This window comes from Notolepis coatsorum, assembly GCF_963971535.1.
Source record: "Notolepis coatsorum genome assembly, chromosome: 5".
Lineage (NCBI taxonomy): Eukaryota > Metazoa > Chordata > Actinopteri > Aulopiformes > Paralepididae > Notolepis > Notolepis coatsorum.
This window is the reverse complement of record NC_140169.1, coordinates 169,593,798-169,614,189: the sequence shown is the minus strand read 5'-3', so window position 1 is coordinate 169,614,189 and position 20,392 is coordinate 169,593,798. Positions and strand designations below refer to the sequence as shown.

General features: G+C 45.9%; 1 protein-coding gene across 1 annotated transcript in view; it reads right to left on the bottom strand.

Annotated features, from left to right (window-relative positions):
• Nucleotides 1-20,392, bottom strand: part of lrp1bb (low density lipoprotein receptor-related protein 1Bb) — a gene marked incomplete at its 5' end in the record, with an annotated part of 1,188,884 nt that overhangs the window by 113,773 nt on the left and 1,054,719 nt on the right. Inside the window, 1 exon segment of the mRNA XM_084314368.1 lies at nt 4,042-4,161. Within this exon segment, the coding sequence (XP_084170494.1) occupies nt 4,042-4,161 (120 nt within the window).

Here is a 20,392-nt window from a genome sequence, read left to right as displayed (position 1 = left end):
GTTACATTTTATATGGGCAGGTCCGGGCGGAGAAATGGTACCCGGGCAAGTGAAAGGCTTCATTCGAGCCACTTGGAACGCGTCCAGCACACTTGATGCATAGTTTGTCCTATTTCATGGCAGGGACCTGATGGACAGCAATACTGGAAATTGCGATCAGACAATTGGAATATTCATTTTGGAATACCTCCTAGCAAAGTTGAGGACTATATGATATAAACCCTACTTTGATCCTACAATGATTTCACATTGATCGCAATGATCATATGTCACATACTCCAAAACGTATGCCGTTTCTGACGATCAGAGCATCACAAAACGACCCCCCCCCCCCCCCCTTTGATGCCTTCATGATGAAACATAATACCTATTATATACCTTTGATTTGGAAATAGTATCGTGAACAGGCGAGCAACGCAAACGACTTTCGCAAAATGTACATAGCACTCCATAACTCTGCGGAGATCACTCTGAAACTATACAATATTCACCACAAGAAATTAACAATTTTTTACATGTTGGACGAGAGATAGTGACTGTCAAACGAACCATAGTATTGTCTCCATAGCTATAATATAGAATATAGATATAGCTCAGCAAACATCGTAACGCACCGTGAAAATGCCTATCTTTTAAAGCGTGCCCCATTGACAGCAGGGATGGGGATACACGCTGGCGCTGAATGAGTTAACAGCCAACGAACGGAATACTTCACCCAAACATTTTTGTATCAATTATTCGCCCCCTTGTTGCCTGGAATGCCCGCCGGAAGAGATTTTTACTCGCATGCCTTTACATGGTGAACTGAGATTCCAAATGTGGCATTCCAAATATTGCTAAATAAACCAATTCCGTAGGCTTCTAATGAACACGCTTGCACAGGCAGCACGACATTGGTCATGCGTGAGAGGATTCACACGTGTTTGGTAAGCACTGAGCATATGATACCCGAGACTTGGGATTATACTGCACGGGTAGTGAGAGTTTGCAAACAGAGGTTTTGATATTGTTTTTTATACTACGGATGAGTCGCTCGCAATCAACCAGCACCTACTATTATCCAGGTTCACGTAGCAATGGGGGTGGGATCTCATTGCCTTAACCCTTATGTGGTGTTAGGGTCTCCAGCGACCTGTTTCAAGGTTATAATATGTAATAACTACCATGTAGTTGATTTGATTAGAACAAGGCTTTATGATATCCTCCACAACACATATATAAGCACAGCCAAACTATGTTTCACCATTTTGAAAATTCTGAAGGTATCTGCGGAAAAAAAGGTACGACTGTGGTGTTAGGGTCATTCTTGACCCGGCAAGGTAAAACTATACTATAACAATACTAAATATAAATAAATAAAATAATAATAAATGTACTAAACTTTTTTTCAGAAGTTATATTCTAATATTGTTCTATTATAGTCAGAAAACGTTATTATCTATGGGTTTCACTTTTAGTATATTATGATTGAACAACCTCATTTTCATCTTAAAAATAAGGGACGTGAAGTGTCTCGGGGGCCATAAAATCAAATGACAATGGGATTATATGGTTATGAATGCATATAATGTTAGTTAGGATGTAGTATTAACTATTATTGAGTGATACTCCTTTCTTTTTAGTGGTCAGGACTGAGTTAGACCCCGGGCCAACATTGACCCGCTAACAACGGTCAGTGGTGCCAATTCCTAACACAACATGAGGGTTAACCCCAGTGGCGTTGCGCAATATGTCGGGGCCCCCCCACAGGTCAGACCACGAGGCCCCGCCCACTCCCCTAAATCAATAATAAAGTGAGAAAATGTTTTTTTTTTCCCGCCGCGTGGGAGCAAATTCGAGACACATATTCGGTTGCAAAAAGGTGTCCCACGGTCTCGTCTATGATCGTGAATATTTTCACGCGGATCGGAATCACGGCGCGCCCGTGGGACACTTCTCCGTTTCGGCGAGTTTATTCCACGCTTTCGACTTTCCTTTTCTAAGCATTTTCGGGGCTACGTGTGAATGAGTAAAAGTTGCGGGACGCCCAGATGTACCCACGGTAGAAAGCTCGCGTGGAGCCCATAATAGGCTCACTTAATACAGCATTTTTAAAATCACGTGAAATTTTCAGGGTCACGAGCCGACCTTTTCCCCTCGTTTTTGATGATGGAAGTGATTTAGTAAAAGCTTCGGCACGCCGAGAGGTACCCGTGGATTTAATCTCGTGAGGACCAGGGCAATATTCGGCCCGTGGGAGCACTTGCGAACCATGTACTAAAAGATTAACGGATTATATTTTCCAGTTCCAATGTAACCTGTAAATCTAAGAGGATAGTCTACAGTGGGGGCGGGGCCCCCTAAGCTCCGGGGCCCCCCCGCACCGCGGGGTCGGCGGGGGCCTCCCCTACGCCACTGGTTAACCCTGGGAAAGTGTGTGCATGGACGAAAGAACGCGCACGGATGCACTTCTCTGGAGGAGGACGACGTGTGTGTGTGTGTGTGTGTGTCAGGGTTTCCGTTAGAATTTTTTTTTGCAGGTCTGAGTGTCCGGTAGATTTCAATCTACCGGACAAATGGGATAAATTCCGGTCAGAGTTTATTGAGCTTAAAAACAATTGATAGACCTATATAAAGAATGACATCATCAAGGCATTTATAATATTTTAACTTAAAACTAGGCTACTTTTGCGTATCAGTCATTAATATATTCCAAATAAAATAAGTCCCTCGAGACTTCGTGCTGCTGCTGCCGACTTGAGGTGTCGGTGGGCAGTCTGCCCGACCTTAATAAACAGCAGTCTGTTATAATCACATTTTTATGAGCTAACTAATTCCGTTATATTGGACATTTGTATTAATTATATCAAGCGAAGAACTGAGAAATTTGGCACCGCTGTGTCAGCGCGAGCTGGCTGCTGATATATTTACGTGAAGCATGGAGCACTTGGAGCAGGCAGAGCAGAGCAGTGGTGTCAGCAGCGCCCCCACCCAACAGCTGAATTGCCAATGGCTGAATTGGAGTACTGCACCCTGCCAAGCCATGCTTCACGTAAATATATCAGCAGCCAGCTCGCGCTGACAGCAGGATGTCATTATTAGACCGGCTGCTTGGTGAGATTGTTTCGTTCATCGCATAGGCTATATAATTTTAGCCTATTTTAATACAATTCAAATAATCTAATTGTGTTTAGAGGGAATTATTTTCACCGGACATTATGACCGGAGAGATTAAATATGTCGGACTTCAACAGATTTTGCCAGTCAAATACCGGTAATTACCGGCTAACGGAAACGCTGGTGTGTGTGTGTGTGTGTGTGTGTGTGTGTGTGTGTGTGTGTGTGTGGTGTGTGTGTGTGTGTTAGGGCTGACCCCTATTAGTCGATTATATATAAAAAATTATAATAATAATTATAATATATATTTATTTTTTTATCATTCTTTCCAAAAGAAAAGAGGCCTAGAAGCGTGGCTAACGCTAATGGCACGCATACCAGAGGCTGACTGCCTACGAAAACAGGCACAGAGGCACTGAAAGAGGATTTCACCCATCTAATGAACACACTAGACTAGACAAATATCAAGATGTATCCATCAGTGGACCAATTGCATGCTTTTGCAGAGGACAAGAAGCCTTCAGTCGACTCCTTCAGACATTAAGCACCCCCCACAGCCCAAATGGAATGAAAAAAATAATAAAAAATTGTCGACCAATAGAGAGAGAGAGAGAGAGAGAGAGAGAGAGAGAGAGAGAGAGAGAGAGAGAGAGAGAGAGAGAGAGAGAGAGAGAGAGAGAGAGTGAGAGAGAGATTGAGAGAGAGAGAGAGAGAGAGAGAGAGAGAGAGAGAGAGAGAGAGAGAGAGAGGGAGGAGAGAGAGAGAGAGAGAGAGAGAGAGAGAGAGAGAGAGAGAGAGAGAGAGAGAGAGAGAGACTATAGGAACGGAAGTGAACCCAAGTGTATAATTAATTCATTTCCTAATCAGACTTTTTCACCCGCGCCCCTGAAACTGAAAAACAAGTAGAGTGATTTATGATCAAGTGGTTCCTCTCAACAAACTCACCGCAATTAGCCTCGTCCGACCCGTCAGCACAGTCGGGGTCCTCGTCGCAAACCCACAGCTTGGAGATGCAGTGCATGGAGGCCTTACACTGGAACTGTTCAGGGGAACAGGTGCTCTCCGCTGACGGATAGATAGATGGATGGATGGATGGATGGATGGATGGATGGATGGATGGATGGATGGATGGATGGATGGATGGATGGATGGATGGATGGATGGATGGATGGATGGATGGATGGATGGATGGATGGATGGATAGATAGATAGATAGATAGATAGATAGATAGATAGATAGATAGATAGATAGATAGATAGGATTAGATTCAGATAGACTGATACATATAGGATTAGATTCAGATAGACTGATACATATTTAGTAGTGCTGTCAATAGATACAAAAAAAATCACAATTTTCTGTAATTAATCTAGATTAATCTAGATTAAAAATAGCATTTTTCTAAGCGTGTAACAGATATTTACTTGAGTAAAATCATGGAATGAATGTAAAATCAACACATAGAAAGTATATATCATAGATTCAAAGACTATTTCAATAGCTTTCTTTGAATACAGTTTCTCTCCTGTGAAATACAAAACCAACAACACCATCAACATTGACAGATTTTTCACTCCATAGATTAATCTAGATTTAATGCTTTAAATCATTTTAATTAATGTCCAAAGTTAAAGCATTAACTTTGATGGCCCTAATATTTACATATACAAACTTGTTTGATATATATATATACAGTAGACAGACAGACAGATGGGGAGACAGATGGGCAGACATACGAGGCAATAGATGCCATGTCAGTATGGGGCATTTTAATTATTCAGGTGACTTGAGAGTCCAGACAACTAGCTCAAAATTTGGTGCCCCAATAACCAGGACTGAGCTCAACAAACCCCTCCCCCGACTCATCCATTGCCAGTATAGCGTTGGCATGAGCCAGAGGCAGAACCAGTCACTGTAACACCACACTGTTACAGATAACACGTTCCTTTCACTGACTCGCCACTCATTTAGAAAAGAGAACACACATTCAAACCCACATCCAATCATGCAAGGAATTTGAGTCGGGGTGAAGTAATTAGCCCTCACCTTAATTAGAGCTTAGAAAAATCCCCCCCCCCCCCGCCTTCGATCTCTCCCTCCCTTCCTCTCTATCTCCCTCTCTCCACGCTCTCTCCCTCTCTCACTCCCTCCCCCTTCATCTCTCTATCTCTCCCTCTATATCCGTCTCTCCCTCTCTTACCATTATTTTGGTTATTTTATTCACACACAAGGCAATTAAACACGCCAGTCTGAAAGGTGTGATGCTCTGATAGCCAGAGTTACATCATGGTAGTGAACATCAACTCTGCCATCAACTCTGTAATTCAATGATATCGAATCTTCTTTCGCAAGAACAGCTACAACCACAGCTCACCTCTAGAATACCTAATCACTGCCTACATATCATATAGGAATACCTAATAACTGCCTATATATCATAACAATACCTAATCACTGCCTACATATCATATAGGAATACCTAATCACTGCCTACATATCATATACCAATACCTAATCACTGCCTACATATCATATACCAATACCTAATCACTGCCTACATATCATAATAATACCTAATCACTGCCTACATATCATATAATACCTAATCACTGCCTACATACCATAATAATACCTAATCACTGCCTACATATCATATAATACCTAATCACTGCCTTCATATCATATACGAATACATAGTCACTGCCTACATATCACAAAAGGCACCATATAGTCTGTCAAAGCGCTTTTTCTTTTCTTTTTTTCTTTTTTATAGATTTGTTGGGTCAAATAAAGACCTTTGGGGAGATCCATTTCACCCAGTCATATTCCACGTCTCAGGCTTTGCTGTAAAGGGGACGACCACAACAGGGATTATTTCATCAAGAGCCTCTAAATCCAAAATGTCACATCTGAGACATGTACGAGGACAGGGAAGATTTAGAGTTGTTCCGTGGCACAAGTCACCACACCGCCGCAGCAGTACCCTCTGGAGCTGCATTTCAATACCGTGCCGTTGGACCTGTTAGCATAGGCGAGGAACAGGATGACTGCACACCTGCCCTTGGAGCCCTTGGAAGTGGGCCAGCGCAAAGTCGGTGGCTTGCTCTACCATTTTCAGTAACATTCAACCCTGGACACATTTTTATTATTATACATTATTTTTTTTTATCCACTTTTTCTCCTCCTGTTTTTCTGTGTTTTTCTCCCATCCCAATTTAGTCATTATGCCAATTCCCCCCTCCCCTTCGTGGTTGTTGCTTGCATGTGCCCCCCACTCGTCGGTCTAGGGAGCTAGATGCTTCCTCGGATACATAGGAGACAGCCAACAGCATCTGTTCTGAAGGGCCAGATTAACACTGAGAATCTACGTTTATTATTTTATATAACTTGTATATTATTTATATATATAAGCTATAAACCTTTAAGCCTCCGTTTGAATCATAGCATTATTCGCTCGCCTCATTGGACACCGCCCTTGACACTGGCGGCTCCAGCAGTCGCGCCCCCCAGACAAGTTCAAAGACGTGTCCGGACAAGTTCAGACATGCCCTTAGCCAGCGCATTGATTCCGGACAAGTAATTCGGTTGCGCTCTAGAAATCACTCTGAGTATATATATTGTAGAAGGCGCAAGCAGCCGCAGTGAAGTGCGAACCTAACCTAGCAAGCAAGTGTGTGTGAACTTAACGTAACAAGTATCAGAACACGAGGTGAAGTGTGAAGAAACCTAACAGCAGAACGAGTGGACATGTGAGCAGTGGAAGCCTACCCGCGGTGTATCGTTACGGATAGCTAGTAACTCCTTAGATACGACCCTAATATTGTAGAACCATTGTTGGTGTATTATAGTGAATTGTGTAAGCGAAGTAACGTGGAGAAGAGCATAGTTGAGACCATTGGCGTTTGGATCTAACTACACCTGAAGACCTGCATCGGGCTAGCTTCTAGGATCAACGAAGCTAGCTAGCTATCATCACTGCGGTCAGGCTTTGGATTAAGAGCTATTACCCTGCCATCGGGCACTTGGATTACAAGAGTACGAGAACCCTTTTTCTTCAGTGACCAGCAGGAGTATCCGACTATTCTTCAATTCCTCTGGAGCTTACCACTCCGTGGGGGAAATCATTGTCTCCAGCTATACCCCTCGCTTGCCCTGTATTGCCATCTCACTCCATGCAGCGTTCCGGTCGAGTATTCTTAACCTAGGAATTATTCATTCCCACTGACTTTGATACTCTGACATTCTACTATCATTTCGCCATAAAAGAGCAACGTACTAATGCAGTTGTATATTGATATTGCTATTAAAATACTGTAAACGTGATCTCTTTGTCCCCGTGCCGTCTATTGAGTGTCTGCCATATTTAACTAACTGTACTGTCTGGCAAGTAATAATATTTAGTAGTGGTTTAATCTAAACAATCTTCAATACAGTCAGGGTTTTGTAACCCCTCAGTTACAATTGGTCCTTCGAGCCGGAGGCTATCAGTAATAATAATCATATTAATAATAATATGGCCAGCGGCGGACACTCTCCAATCGGCTCTCCCCCACTAGAGCGCCCTAGGCGCCAGCGTCAGCCCCCTCCACACTTGGAGAACTACGCTGTAGATCTACCTCCTAGCTTATCTAAAAAGACGTTAAGCAAGGATAAAATTAGTAGCTTAAGTATGCCCAACCTTATCGACCTGTCAGCCCCACCGGTAGAGACCCAAGCTGGTTTAAGTGAAACTGACTTAGCTCACGGGGGGGGACAATCGGGACATGACTTGACTATGCCCATAGACCACCGCGCCCCCGAGATGGACCTCGGAGCGCAAGAAGATAAAGACCGCGCCTCTGAGATGGACCTCGGAGCGCAAGAAGGTACAGAATGCGCCCCCGAGATGGACCTCGGAGCGCAAGAGGATAAAGAATGCGCCCCCGAGATGGACCTCGGCGCGCACCGGAGAAAAGAGCACCGCGCCCCCGCGATGGACCTCGGAGCGCGGGAGAAGATAAAGTACAACGCCCCCGAGATGGACCTCGGAGCGCGTAAAGAGACCAGGTCACCGCCAAGCCCTGCCAACTCCAGATCACCATCATCAGCGTCATCCCCAAGCGAGGCCGACCAGAGGTTAGCACAAGTACTGATCGCCACGCTGACCGCTTCAACGGAAAGAGAACATCTCCAGGCGCAACAAGAGAGTGAGCGTAACCGCCTCCAGAGCGAGCGTGAACATTCCAGACTGGAGGAGAGGCGCCTCCAGGCTCAAGAAACCATGGAGCGAGAACGCGCCAATGCAAAGCGCGACGCTGCCAATGCACAGCGCGAGGCGGAACGAGACCGTGCCAATGCACAGCGCGAGGCGGAACGAGACCGTCTACAGGCGCAAATGATGGAGCAAGCGCTCCAGAGGGTGACTCCCCACTCCTCCACCCGGAGCTCCCGGAGATCGTCACGACAAGGGTCGAGGGCACCTTCCCCTCCCCGACCAAGCTACACGGGACCCAGCCTACGGGAAGAACCTGCCTACGTTGCGGAGAAACTAACCAAGCAACTACAAAGCCTAGCGGAGGACGAGGGAGGACAGAAAGCCCACACGCACGAACCCATCTCAGACCAAGAGGAACAGTACAGCCCCGATCTCAGCCCTGACATGCTGCGTTACGAACCCCCAACCCGTCCCAGGGGTGAGTTTGAGCAACAGACAGCACCGAGGAGCAGCACCTGGGGGCCCGGCCTCTGGTTCCCACCCAGCACGAACCCACGACCCCACGTACGGGGAGACTCGCCAAGGAGGCCTCTCCCCCTACGCGCATCAGTGTCACAGCCATCCATGGCATCCTACATTGGGACACCCACATTCCCGGACTTCACGCGAGAAGACAGAGCGCAGTATACCGAACTGCGCATGTGCTTAGAGACAATTATGTCCGGAGTACAGGACGAGTCCTACAAATATGCCATCCTCCTTAAGCACCTCAAGGTAACCAGAGCGCACAACATAGCGCTGGCATACTCTAATTCACAGACTCCCTATTCTGATGCCCTGGTGGCCCTCGACGCACGTTACGGACGTACATGGGACTATGTCATTCAGGAGATACGTGAGATTGAACGTCTCCCCCCAGCTAAAGACAATCGAGCCCTGGACGACCTATCCATCAAAGTATAATCCCTGGTAGGGATGCTCGGGTCACAACGAGAGAAGGGGATGTACGAGTTGTATGCCAACTCCAACGTGGAGCGTATATTAGAGAAGCTCCCCCCATCCCGCCAAGAACGTTTTCGGCGGCAAAGAAATCACCGTGACCCCAACGGCCCAGAACAATCACTCCTGGACCTTGCTGACTTCCTAGCCAGGGAGGTCAGCAGCCTAAGGATCGACACCTTCGCGTGGGGCGGCTCGAACATTAAAGAGGGACCGAGAAGGTTTAAAGACCAAAGCAGGCCCATCACCGTGATGCACCAGGCCGAGTCTGTGCCACGACAAAAGAGTCATAACCCCCCCCCCCCCCCCCCCCCGCTAAGGGAAAATGGAAGATTGCATGCCAATATTGCGACAACGAACACTGGCTGTCACAGTGCGACGCATTTAAGAAACTGACCGCCGAAGACGTGAGTCAGTGGATTAAAGCGAACCGCCGCTGCTTCCGCTGCGCGCGCAGCCACATGGCAGCTGAGTGCCGCCTGAAGAAGAAGTGCGGCAAGTGTGACGGCGCCCACCTCGAAGCCCTGCACGAGAGCAACAAACGGAGACCCGCCCCACAAAGCAGCTCGAGAGCAGAAGTACTCTACATAGACCCTACGAAGAGCGGGAGCTCCCGGGTGCTCCTCAAGGTGGTGCGAGTACTCCTCAGTTACGGGGACACGGTACTCGACACCTACGCCGTCCTCGACGACGGGTCGGAGAAGACTCTCCTCCTCGCTTCCGCCGCGACCCAGTTGGGCCTGCGGGGTCTAGAGGAGACCATGACAATCCGTACCATTCGTCGAGACCTAAAGACAATAAAAGGTGAAAACGTCTCATTCACCATAGCAGCGATCGATCAGCCCGAGAAGCGGTACAGCATCAACAAGGCGTTCACAAGCCACGACATAGGTCTGTCACGCTATGACTACCCCATCCCACAGCTGAGGGAGAAGTACGCACACCTACGCCGACTGCCCATACCGCTCATCGACGGCGCTACACCGACCCTGCTCATAGGCTCCGACCACGCAGACCTTATCGTCCCAACGGACGCGGTCCACATCGGACCCAGAGGCTGCCCAGCCGCGGTTAAGACCCGACTGGGCTGGACGCTCCAGGGCCCTCTCTCCGGGCCTTCCAACCGACCAACGTCCACACGCTGCCTTTACACCAAGGTGAGCGACCAAGACACTACCCTCTTGCAGCACGTTGAGAGACTATGGACACTAGACTCGCTGCCATTCAAGAACGAACGCAAAATGGTTCGGTCAAAGGAGGAAAAATAGCAATAGGTCTACTCGAGCAGAAGACTACGAGGGTCGAGGTCGACGGAGTGCTAAGATACGCGACCCCACTCTTGAGGCGGGAAGGGATGCCCACTCTGCACACGTCAAAGGAAGTGACACAACGCTACCTACAGAACACTGAGCGGCGTCTTGCCAAAGACCCCCCCCCAAGCGACGATATATCGCGCCAAGATCGAAAAGCTGATCACGGCTGGCCATATAAAGAAAATCGATGACCACGAGGCAGACAAGACGACTGAGTCCTGGTACGTGCCCCACCACAAGGTCACCCACAACGGAAAGAACCGCATCGTGTTCAATTGCAGTTATCAGATTGGACTACAGAATCTGAATAACCTGCTCCTGCCCGGCCCGACACTCGGCCCCTCCCTCCTCGGCGTACTGCTACGTTTCCGCCAGGACAAAGTGGCCATCAGCGGCGACATCAAGGGAATGTTCCTACAAGTACGACTGATGGAGGAAGACAAGCCTCTGCTGAGGTTCCTGTGGAGAGAGAGGCTCGACAACGAACAACCCTTGATATACCAATGGGAGGTACTCCCATTCGGCACCACCTGCAGCCCGTGCTGCGCCACGTTCGCGTTACAGAAGCACGTGGCCGAAGACCCCGGAGCCGACGAGGAGGTCAGACACAGCGTGGAAAGGAGTTTCTATGTGGACAACTGCCTACAGAGCGTACCTACGCCAGAAGAAGCCGAGAGCATCCTACTGAACCTACGAGCCTCACTGGCCAAAGGTGGATTCGACCTCAGGCAATGGGCCAGCAGTGACCCTCAAGTCCTCCGCAGCCTCCCCCCAGAGACAAAGGCAGCAAGCAGCGAGACCTGGATGGCGACCACCCCAGGTGAAGCGCAATAAATGACATTGGGCCTCGTCTGGCGTTTCAAAACGGACTTGCTTCATTACAAACACACACCCCTGACCACGGATCAGGGAAGGTCCAAGACTCTACCGACCACTCGGCGGAGTGTGTACCGAACACTCGCCAGCCAGTACGACCCAATGGGATGTATCCTACCTTACACCACTCGGGCGAAGATGCTGGTGAGAGAACTGTGGGACAAGGAGCAGGGCTGGGACGACCCCATACCCGAGCACCTGGCTTCCACCTGGAGAGAATGGGAGGGAGAACTCGACTCACTCAGAGAGGTGACCATCCAACGGAGTTACTTCCCCCCTACAGTGCGGCTGGAGACGTGTCAGAGAGACCTGCACGTCTTCAGCGACGCCTCTGAAGTGGCGTACGGATCGGTGGCTTACCTGAGAGCCCGAGAAGAGGGAGGAGAAGTCCATGTAGCCTTCGTCCTGGCCCGCTCGAGGATAGCTCCCCGCAAGCAGCAGTCGATCCCGCGACTAGAGCTCTGCGCAGCTCTGGTAGGCGCACAACTCGCAACGATGATACAAAGTGAACTCACCATACCGGTGCGTGAGACCATCCTATGGTCAGACTCTATGACCGTGCTCACCTGGATCCAGTCCGACTCCTGTCGGTACAAGGTTTTCGTCGGAGTCCGAGTCACGGAGATCCAAGACCTGGTAGGAGCAGCATGTTGGAGATACGTTGACACCAAGCAGAACCCAGCGGATGTCATCACACGGGGGATGTCCTTAGACGACCTCACACGTCCTAACCCTTACAGTGACGGTCCTGAGTTCCTCAAGCTCCCGGAGGAGAAGTGGCCTACCCCCACACCTCGGGAGGCGAACCAAGATGAGTCAGAAATCAAGAAGTCTATGTTCTGCGGGCTGACGCAAGCCCCGGCTCCAACGGACCCGAACCTAGACGACTGTTTAACTCTTGAGAGTGCTCAGAAAAGGACATTCTTATGGCACCACCCGGAGACTCCCCCCACCACAGACCTCGACGCATCGAACTACAAAGAAGCCGAACTTCTTCTGCTAAGGAGAGCCCAAAGAGACTCATTCCCAGAAGAACTAGATTGCCTGACAGGGAAAAAGCCAGTCCCCTCAGACAGTCGACTCCTCACCTTGGCCCCAGAGCTCGACGCCTAGCACCTCATTAGGGTGGGTGGTCGATTGAGACGGGCCCCGGACGTGACCGAAGATGCTAAGCATCCCATCGTCCTCAACAGCCGACACAAGATAACCGAGCTGATCATCCAGAAGTACGACGAGGTGGTACACCACGCGGGGGCCGAGAGAGTCTTTGCGGAGATCCGATGGCGCTTCTGGATACTCCAAGGGAGAGAGGCTGTACGTCGCTTCCAACGGACTTGCTCAACCTGTCGCAAGTGGAGGGCACAGCCTAGTATTCTGATGATGGCCGACCTGCCTCCCTGCCACCTCCGACTCGGCGAGCAGGCCTTCCACTCCACGGGCGTGGACTGCTTCGGCCCATTCAACGTCAAGAAAGGAAGAGGGACAGAGAAGAGGTGGGGCATCGTGTACAAGTGCATGACCACCCGAGCTGTTCACATTGAAATCCTCCAGACCATGAGTACGGACTCATTCCTCATGTCCTTCCGGAGATTCCAAGCCCGGAGAGGAACCCCATCAGTGCTGTTGTCCGACCAAGGGACAAACTTCAGAGGAGGAGACACAGAACAGAGAGAGAGCTTCCAGGCTATGGGTGAAGAACTCAAGATCCGCCTTGCTCCTGCTCAGGTCACCTTCCAGTTCAACCCACCGAACGCCCCCCATTTCGGGGGAACGTGGGAGAGAGAGGTCCGTTCCATAAAGACTGCTATGTACACCGTACTTGGGGCCCAGACCGTGGTTGAGGAAGTCCTGAAGAGCATAGTTGAGACCATTGGCGTTTGGATCTAACTACACCTGAAGACCTGCATCGGGCTAGCTTCTAGGATCAACGAAGCTAGCTAGCTATCATCACTGCCGTCGGGCTTTGGATTAAGAGCTATTACCCTGCCATCGGGCACTTGGATTACAAAGACTGGATCCGTACGAGAACCCTTTTTCTTCAGTGACCAGCAGGAGTATCCGACTATTCTTCAATTCCTCTGGAGCTTACCACTCCGTGGGGGAAATCATTGTCTCCAGCTATACCCCTCGCTTGCCCTGTATCGCCATCTCACTCCATGCAGCGTTCCGGTCGAGTATTCTTAACCTAGGAATTATTCATTCCCACTAACTTTGATACTCTGACATTCTACTATCATTTCGCCATAAAAGAGCAACGTACTAATGCAGTTGTATATTGATATTGCTATTAAAATACTGTAAACGTGATCTCTTTGTCCCCGTGCCGTCTATTGAGTGTCTGCCATATTTAACTAACTGTACTGTCTGGCAAGTAATAATATTTAGTAGTGGTTTAATCTAAACAATCTTTAATACAGTCAGGGCTTTGTAACCCCTCAGTTACAGCATCTTTTCACCTGGCAGCGAGGACTCTCATTGGTGAGGTGTAACGTGTGGGAGGTCACACTACCCTCACCATCTCCCTCCCTCGCTGTGCAGGCGCCCTGACCGACCTGTAGGAGTCGCTGTTTACAACGACCAGAATACCACCCACCGGCTTCCCTCCAGCTGACTCTGCCAATTGAGCCCGTATGACTGCCGGCCAAGCCGGAGGCAACGCTGACAGCCGGATTCGATACCAGTGTCTCTCGCGTTGGTGACGAGCGCTTAGTCCGCTGCGCCACCCAGCCGCCTTATTATACATTTTTTTAAATATATTTTTTCTATTTATTTTTGGGTTTTCTTTATTTTTCACCCATCTCAATTTAGTCGTTATGCCAATTCCCTTCCTGGTCGTTGCGCTCATTTCCCCACTGCCGGCCTGGGGAGGGTGTGGGACTACCACATGCCTCCTCCGATACATGTGGAGTCAGCCAGCCGCTTCTTTTTACCTGACAGTGAGGAGTTTCCCTGCGGGAACGTAACACGTGCGGAGGTTCACGCTATTTCCCCCAGATCCTCTCCCTGCTGAACCGGCTTTACAACGAGTTTACAACGACCAGGACACACACCTCACCGGCTTCCCACCCGCTAACACTACCAATTGTGTTAGTAGGGACGACTGACCAAGCCGGAGGTACCGCTGACAGCTGGATTTGATCCCAGAGTCTCTGCGTGGTAGGCGAGTGCTTAGTCCACTGCGCTACCCAGCCGCCCTCCTGGACAGATTTCTGAGATACTCTTTGAAAAGAGAGGAGAATGACAACCTCCTAACAAATACCTGTATTACTTCTCTACTCCATAGCGAAGCCAGCTATGTATGCTCTGTCAAATATTGAATTATGTGTCTTTGAGAAAATCATGTCCACAGTTATACATGGTAAATAAGGCTGGTGCAAAGTGTTACCAAATACATTCGTATTCTGAAATGATCCATGAGGTCATTATGGGTTGAGAAATCCTGAACACAAGGAAAAATCTGACCAAAAACAACAACAAGATAATAAGACAGGACTATTTTACTTTGATGCAAATGAGCCACTGAGGGTTCAGAAAATTACAGAAAATGGACTTCATTGCTAGAAGATTCCATTCCTTTCTATTCAATTTCCTCTTGGGAAAGTGTTTACGAGAAATCAGCATCATATTCAGGAAATGTTTGTATAATCCCCCCGAAAAAACACATGAGGCCAGTTGTCGTGTTGTGTGCAAAACACACAGAAGAGGAATTCCACATGATAACCTACGTCGCTCCAAAACAGAGCAGAGTGAAAGAAATACTAGATGCTGCTGTGTGAGATGACCAGAATGAAGACGGGAGGAAATCCAACAACACTGAACAACAAACCAACGTGTTTAGGCTGACTTAGCCTTCATCAGGGTTACAGAGTGTGAACAAAGCAAACAATCTATATCTATATATAAAAAATATAAAACAAACTGGAACAAAATAAGACCTCCAACTTTTTTATATTCTCAAACTGGAACAGCATACATATACTTTGAAGAATAAGGAGGACATATTGGGAACCCCTCATGGACCTCTGACTACCCACCAACCTCTTTTGTCTACTTGTACTCAAATGTAATGTGACCATAGATACTCTGTTATTGTATTTATTTATTTATACTTTCTTTTTATTACTATCAATAATAATTATACAATAATTACAGTTGTATGTTTGTACAATGACTGTTTAAGAAAACAACCAATAAAAAGGCAATTGAAGAAATGATGTGCCAATCAAAATTATATGACAATTAGAAAACAAACCTACACATTAGAGGAAATATTTAAGATCAAACTCCTCATTCGTCCCTATGGGATACATGTTTTTTAAAAGAAAACATCCACGATGCGTCTCTCTGTTTTCTCACACGGTGGATGCATAGGGAGTGAGCACACCGTTCCTTGCGACCCGACACCATGCGAGTCGGATGATCCTCTTCTACAACATGTGCCTGTGTATACAATACTGCCACTGGAGGCTCTGCTTTACTCTGTAATGAGGTTACAGATTCCCATCAGAGCGACTGTCCCACTATGTGCGCTTGATCACACTTAACACACTTGGGCGTCCTCGTTCATGTGCTCTGTGTAAGTGTGTGGGTTATATCTCATCTCCCCAATAATCAAAGGTGCATTGCACTTGATTTGAACAGACCCACGATGCATAAACGATGTTCATTGTTGGGGCTGGCCACGATGTTGTCATGTTACCCACCCAGCGTGCAGGAAATGCCAACGCAAAGATGCATATTATGTTATAACTTCAATTGTGTTCACATCGTAACATCATGGACAGTATTGTTAATGTGAATATCAGTAATGTTAGCAAGCTCTGTTAATTTGTCTGCAGTTAGCAAGCCCACAACAAGCTTTGCACAGCTATTAATAGCGGTGTACAATACATTTATTTGAAATAGGGACCATGGAACAAACGTTCTAATTAATCAAATTTAGAGAGGAGAACAACAACCTTTTTACCGTTGCTAATAATACTGCAACTGATGGATACCAGTGAGTAGCTTCATCCTCTTTGTGTCATTTCTTTTAATTGCTTGTTGTTTGTATTCCAATGCACAAATAGCCTAAATGGGGAACAGCTTCAGTTCCGTTCCAAAGACAGCTATGGCGAAGCTCCTTGTTCCTGACCACATCACTGTCATGCCAACGATGAAAGGAAAGAGCACCCTCTCGTGTAATATTGCTTCATTAATGCACGGTTATTCTGATTGATATGTATGCGTGGGGTGATGTGTGCATGAAGACAAGTTGAAAGACGGAGGATAAACAAAAAGGATGGTGATATCTTAAGCGTACCTGGTGTGGTACCAGCAGAACATCCTGGTTATCAAAGTTAGAATGTGGCTCTCTATCCTACACCTTAAACATTAATTGCTGGTGGGGTCGAAGAGGGCAAAACATAGCCGGCACAATCAGCTGCATTTTTGCGTAGAACAGTAACGTTAGATCTTCTCAAACCACAGCGGACGAAAAAGGGTTTATCGAGTGTGTCCCAATTGTTTTGAATAGCCCACGCACTTGGGCACTTAAAGGAACACGCCAGCATTATGGGAAATGTGCTCACCATCTTCTCCAGAGTCAGATAAGAAGATTGGTATCAATTTCTGGCTGCAAGCTGGACTGGTTTAGCACAGATTAATGTACCGTACTTTTCGCACTATAAGCCGCACCTGAATATAAGCCGCAGCAGCTAAATTGAATGATGTGTACATATATAAGCCGCACTGGACTATAAGCCGCAGGTGTTTTAAAGTTTAATTACCATATGTAATTAGCATTGGGACACAATACTGTCGGACAAATAACAAGAATTAACTCATTTACATGTTGTATTAAGTTTAGCAAATAAGGGAACAGATAAATAACATTTCAATGCAGTCAAAAAAGCAATATTTCGATTTTGACATTTTCGGGTTTGGTCACGTCGAGTGACATATAAGCCGCACCGTTATATAAGCCGCAGGGTCGAAAAATGGGGAAAAAAGGTGCGGCTTATAGTCCGAAAAGTACGGTAAGCGTCCATGCATTTGTGCTAAGCTAGGCTAGCTGTCAGCCAGACAGCGTTCTACTGAACGCACAGAGGGGACATTGGTATCTATCCATCTCCAGACTCTGGAGAAGACGGTAAACACATTCACCAAAATAAATGTTGGCGTGTTCCTCTTGAACACTATAGACACGTTCCGCCTTGCAATACATCACCAAAGTGTGTGTACATCATACCCAAATGCACTCAGGCAAGTGTGGGGGAAATGGGATATCCCCTTAACACCAAGTGGCAGTCATTAGGAACATGCAGTGTTCCAACCACCACTGAATCTCCAATGAGGAAGAAGCATGGTTGTCCTCTGGGTAGAAGACAGGTGGAGATTTCTGAATTTGCCTCTAATGGTGTGGTAACTGTGCACTCTAGCTGTGATCTCTTTGCACGTGGCTGTCACCACCTCTTGGGCCCAGGGAGACCATCCCAAAACCTACGAGAGAGAGATGCTTAGCCTCCGCAAAGTGCCTGGCAATTGGGTTTTTTCCAAATCATGTCTCTTGAGTCAGAACTCCTGTGTTCAGTGATTCAATCTCTCAGAGAGCACTACATGTATGTCTCTCCTATACATAAACTTCACCACAGGGGAATGACAGATTGCATTGGTTTTGTTTTAGAGGTAATACAACTCTTACCAGAAACAGGATGTTGGACAATCTCTTGTGTTTCTTGTGTATTTCAGGCATTGGTTTTAGCAATGACATGTTTAGATGAGATAAGATATTCCTTTGTTGATCCCCTTGGGGAAATCCAGGCATCACAACAGCATGGGGGAGTGTACAGGTATGGGAATGGTAATATACATATTTTTATAAATGTGTATCTTACTATAATTGTATTGACTATATATTATATAGTCAATACAATTACAAAATGTATAAAAATATGTATTTCTACTATTACCATTCCCATACCTGTACATCCCCTCCCCCATGCTGTATATATTATATAGTCAATACAATTATAGTAAGATAAAAATAAGCAGTGTAAACAATATAATTAACTCTGAATATAAGAATATGAGAACGTAAACAGTATACACAGGTGCAGTATACACAAGGTACCCTAACTGGCATGATATACATCAAGTTTTGTTCTCAACGGAGTTGTTGAATTTGCTCCTTTCTTCAGTATTCCTAATGTTTTAAGTAACTTGACAAATCACAACTCAAATATGACCTCTTAACCAAATGTATCAATGACTCTGCCTGACTTCCCTCTTTTTACCCAATTGTTCCTCTGATTTCCGTCCCCTTAGTTTGTCCCCCTCTGCTGCTAATCGCCTTGGGTTTCCTGAAAGGCACTATATCAATCAAGAAATTATTATTATTATTAACTTGAAAAAAACGTGAGCAGTGAAGTTGCGACCGATCTCGTTTCATCAGCTGACCATAAATGAAAAAGCATCATCTTCCAGACCATCAGTACAACAGCAACATCAAAGGAAACTCAAAAACAACATGATTGGTTAAACTACTGTATGCTATGGTCTTTGGACAGTGATCAAAGCCGACCTACCACATCTCTGATGGTAATCTAAAATTATAAAATCAAGCACCTTTTTGTACAGTATTCCCAAACATAGACTACTCAACAAATGTATGGTTTCTCCCTGTCTTTTCATTATGAATTTAAGCCCATTAATGTGTTATGCCTCTTCCATTTGTATTACTATAACAACCTAAATGCAGTATTAATATGCATTATATACTGTATGTATTGATATATACATGAGTGTTTCCATGAGTGAGGCAAATTATTTATGGACTTTCGCTCTAAAAACATGCTTGAGCACAGTGGTGTGTATCCCTGTATGACTGGTCTACAGCACTATGTTGTTTGTACGAATCCAAAATAACTATGTTTTTGTATAGTAGGCCTATAGTTAGTATAGTATAATTACATATAGCATAACTGTATATTGTATAGTATATTGTATAGTCGTGTATATAGGACTCATTACATTTCATTCATAAGCTTAGCCTTGCATTGTAATTTATATTAGTATCTTTTATCATGTCTATTTTATTATCTATTCTATTTTATTCTATTATTATTTGTATTCTTGCACAATCAAGGCGGGTCATGGCCACCTTCATTTCACTATGTGTCTTGTCTATGCATGTGACAAATAAATCTCTTGAATCTTGAATCAAATGAGAAAACATTTGTGAATGCCATGAAATTGCTTAAATTGCCCACACGCGCCCACAAGGTCATATCAGTGCATCAGGCCCAACGTGTCACATATGTCAGGGTGTCTTCCCGCCATGCCTCTAGTGCACCTGTGCTGAACTGAACTGTGCACAAAGCATAATGTGTTATGGAAATTAACTCAAAATTAATTTAACAATTTTTTATTTTTTTTACATATTTTTTTTTTATCTCATTCATTCCATAAGAACGTAGAATAAACATTTACAGACTTATTTTTTTTAAGTGGTCCATTTGCATGTTCTTGGTATCTGATTCTAGGGACATCTATGGATCTCAGGGAATGTATACAGAAATACTGTGTCTGTTACTAGGCTTGAGTAAATTGTAATGAACCAAATGAGAATATCAATACATTTTTATTTATTTATTTTTATCTTTGACTGTGAATAACACCATGCTAAAATTGACCAGACCTGAATAATCTAAGCAAATGAATAAATGGAAGATAATTCAACAGAAGGTTTTGTAGATAGAGTACTGAATTCTGCCTTCCGGACACATGCCATTTGAAATATGATTATAGAATAGAATATAGAATATCAGGCCTAAAATGGTTATGCGAATAAAATGCGATTAATTAGATTAATTAATTAATTACAAATCCTGTAATTAATTAGATAAAAAAATTGAATCGCCTGACAGAAACACA